This window comes from Nestor notabilis, unplaced genomic scaffold (genome assembly GCF_000696875.1).
Source record: "Nestor notabilis isolate BGI_N333 unplaced genomic scaffold, ASM69687v1 scaffold5724, whole genome shotgun sequence".
NCBI lineage: Eukaryota > Metazoa > Chordata > Aves > Psittaciformes > Psittacidae > Nestor > Nestor notabilis.
Genome location: NW_009926760.1, coordinates 2,665 through 5,965, shown reverse-complemented (window position 1 = coordinate 5,965; position 3,301 = coordinate 2,665). Strand labels below are relative to the sequence as shown.

The window sequence follows — 3,301 nt, the reverse complement described above, 5'->3', positions numbered from 1 at the left end:
TGGAAAATGTTTGCCCCTTTTTGATATTTAAGAAATATGGACGTGTGAAACCGTACAGGGGCTTTGGACAAGGGCCTGCAGGGACAGGACAAGTGGGAATGGTTTGAACCTGCCAGAGGGGAGAGTGAGATGAGCTCTGAGGCAGAAGCTCTTCCCCATGAGGGTGCTGAGGCACTGGCACAGGGTGCCCAGAGAAGCTGTAGCTGCCCCATCCCTGGCAGTGTTCAAGGCCAGGTTGGACACAGGGGCTTGGAGCAACGTGCTCTAGTGGAAGGTGTCCCTGCCCATGGCAGGGGTTGGAACTGGAGGAGCTTTAAGGTCCCTTCCAACACAAACCAGTCTGACTATGACAGACAAAATGAAAACGTATGTTTGCTGCAATTGCTACCTACATCATCATTCTTAACAGTTTACTGCAGGTATTACAACCTTCTGGAAAGCAAGAACTTTTTTAAACATACCTTGGTAAGGTGCAGGATACATCTGTCCTACAGGCTGGAGTTGAGAAGCAGATGCAGCAGTTTGTGGGTAAGCAAATGCCATTCCTGGATATGCCTTGCAGAACATGTTAAATAGATTAGAATATGTTTTGATATTTCCCCCTCCCCACACTTAAGCAAATTTTATGGGGTTTTTTAAGCCCCAGGAGCAAGGATGATATATGGAAAGAAAAAAGAACAGAATTAAGTAGCTGGAAGTCAAATGACACAACAGTCTTAGTAAAAGGAAAATAACAGTCACAGTTCTTTCAAGACTTAGGTATGTGTTCAAGTTACTACAGCTCACTAAGTTTTCTTCACTGAATTTTAAGCAAAAACATGTTACTTTACATTTGAGAGAGGCAAATGCTAGCACATGAACAGCTCACTTTGGAGTTAGCCTAACTTGAACACAAGGCTTTTCCTGGGAGGGGCTTATAAAGCGCAACATGGCTTGATTACAACTTCACTGTTCAGTGCTAAGGAGGAGCTAAACAGACTGAAGCACATATTAAATGCTACAGCTATCTCCTACATACCAATTCACATTCTCAGGCAAGGGAAAACGAAAGATTACAATACAGCTTGGGCCAAGGTTCAGGAAGAATTCAGGATATCTGGGTCAAACGTGCAAAACATCCAAAGTGAATACATTCAAATCAGTCAGATTAAAACTTTAATGCAGAGTCTCTATTTCAGTAAACAGAAATGCCTTTTTCTTGTTACTTGCCAAACCTTCCTCATTTTCAACACAAGAAAAGCACAAAGCCAAAACACTGCAAGGCCTCATGAGTTTTGGGTTTGCTGTGGGGTTTGGGGGTTATTTTTGGGGTGGTGGTGGGTGTTACCATCACATAATGGTTTTATTCATTATCAGGTATTTTCTTTTTCTGTTTCAACTCTTTAAGAATAAACAGACTCTATGTGACACAGGCAGCTGGTTTCCAAAAGCTCCAGAAATTAGGTTAAGTGGAAATAACCACAGAAAACAGACAGTAAAAAGCTTGGGTTTAGACTTTATAGAACTGTTTGCACGATAGCTTTGTAGTCAGTCTTTACTCTCTGATGTGGAAAACACGTTGTGTGTTTAAAGCTTCCTTGTTTAGCAAGCAGATTGCAGCACTTCACAGCAGTACCACAAGCCTTTTAAAAGGCTTGTTCTTTCACTTGGATGAAAGACCATAACCCACAAACACTTGGAGTGTGCAACTAAGCTCTCATGGAAAACCAGACCAGGACCAAGAAAAGCTGCAACTGAAATTCTTCTGGTTTCTGCTTTACAAATACTTGGTAGTTTTTATTTTGTTCACTACAAAAATAGACACTAAAGAAGAAAAAAAGAAAAAAGTCTGGTTAATTCTTGGTTCAACTTTAAGAAGCCATCAGCAAGCAGAAAATTCACCCTTTTTGATTAAATTAGAGGCATATGATGTAAACCTGAGAATGTCAAAGAGTCACAGGAAGGAACCTGGGATTCTCATCTTCATGCTTGTCCCCAGCAATGGAGAAGTAAGACTTAGAGAAAGGAGAGGAGCACCGATATTCTCTTTGATTTCATTCTGGTACCTGAAAGCCCTGTGCTCCTCCAGGCAGAGCTGAATGGGGCTGGATTGTTGCAGGAATTAAAGCAGCAGAAGATACTGGAGGTGCAGAACCAGATGCCTGAGGTACTGAAAAGGAAGAAAAATTCAGTATGCCACAAAGTAGCTAGAAATAATTTAACTCACCCAGTGTGAAATGGCCAAAAAAACCTCAAGTAAACAGACAAAAATTTAACACAAGCCTATCTGCAGCCTTGCAAAAATTAAATCCAGTCAAGCAAGTGATGAAAGGTAATCTTTCACAGAGATTCGACTTCTAGCTACATTTAGACAATCTCTTTTCATTCAAATAAAGGCAGCTGTGAAATATACCGACACAAGATGTTACTCACGCTGACTATGAAGACTGCTCAGCTGAGTAGCAGCTGACATTACTAGTTCATCATGGGGAGACAAGTCAAGCCCACTCCAGAGCTGTCAGTCTCTGATGCCCTTCACTCTTATTTCATAGAATTATAGAATGGTTTGGGTTGGAAAGGATGTTAAGATCCTCTAGTTCCAACTTAACTGCCATGAGGAGGGACACCTCGCACTTAACTACATCACCCAAGGCTCTGTCCAACCTGGCCTTGAACACCGCCAGGGATGGAGCATTCACAACTTCCTTGGGCAACCCATTCCAGTGCCTCATCACCCTCACTGTAAAGAACTTCTTCCTTATATCTAATCTAAACTTCCCCTGTTTAAGTTTGAAGTCATTACTCCTTGTCCTGTCACTACAGTCCCTAACAAAGAGTCCCTCCCCAGCATCCTTATAGCCCCCTTCAGATACTGGAAGCTGCTCTGAGGTCTCCACAAAGTCTTCTCTTCCCCAGGCTGAACAGCCCCAACTTTCTTGTCCTTTTCAAACAATTTCTGTTCACTGGGAAAGGATTTGTAACAGTTTCATTTACAAATCATATGTCCTAGAAATCTCAGTGCTGTCCCTGCACACACAGTGACAGAGCAGCCTATGCAGCAATGTGTTCACAGGATCACAGTGAAGACATACTCCAAGCACTTCAGTCTTGTGCTTTAAGAATTAGTCTACTTATACAAGGGATGGGGCAGCCACAGCTTCTCTAGGCACACTGTTCCAGCACCTCAGCACCCTCCCAGGGAAGAGCTTCTGCCTCAGAGCTCATCTCAATCTCCCCCTTGTCCTGTCCCTCCAGGCCCTTGTCCAAAGCCCCTCTCCAGGTTTCCTGGAGCCCCTTTAGGCACTGGAGCTGCTCTAAGGTG

General features: G+C 43.1%; 1 protein-coding gene across 1 annotated transcript in view; it reads right to left on the bottom strand.

The window, feature by feature from the left end:
- The window catches only part of FKBP15 (FK506 binding protein 15, 133kDa), a gene marked incomplete at its 5' end in the record, with an annotated part of 17,605 nt that overhangs the window by 11,768 nt on the left and 2,536 nt on the right, over nt 1-3,301 (bottom strand). The window contains 2 exons of the mRNA XM_010013714.1: nt 462-555; nt 2,046-2,149. Of these exons, the coding sequence (XP_010012016.1) occupies nt 462-555; nt 2,046-2,149 (198 nt within the window). The remainder of the gene's footprint in view (nt 1-461; nt 556-2,045; nt 2,150-3,301) is intronic.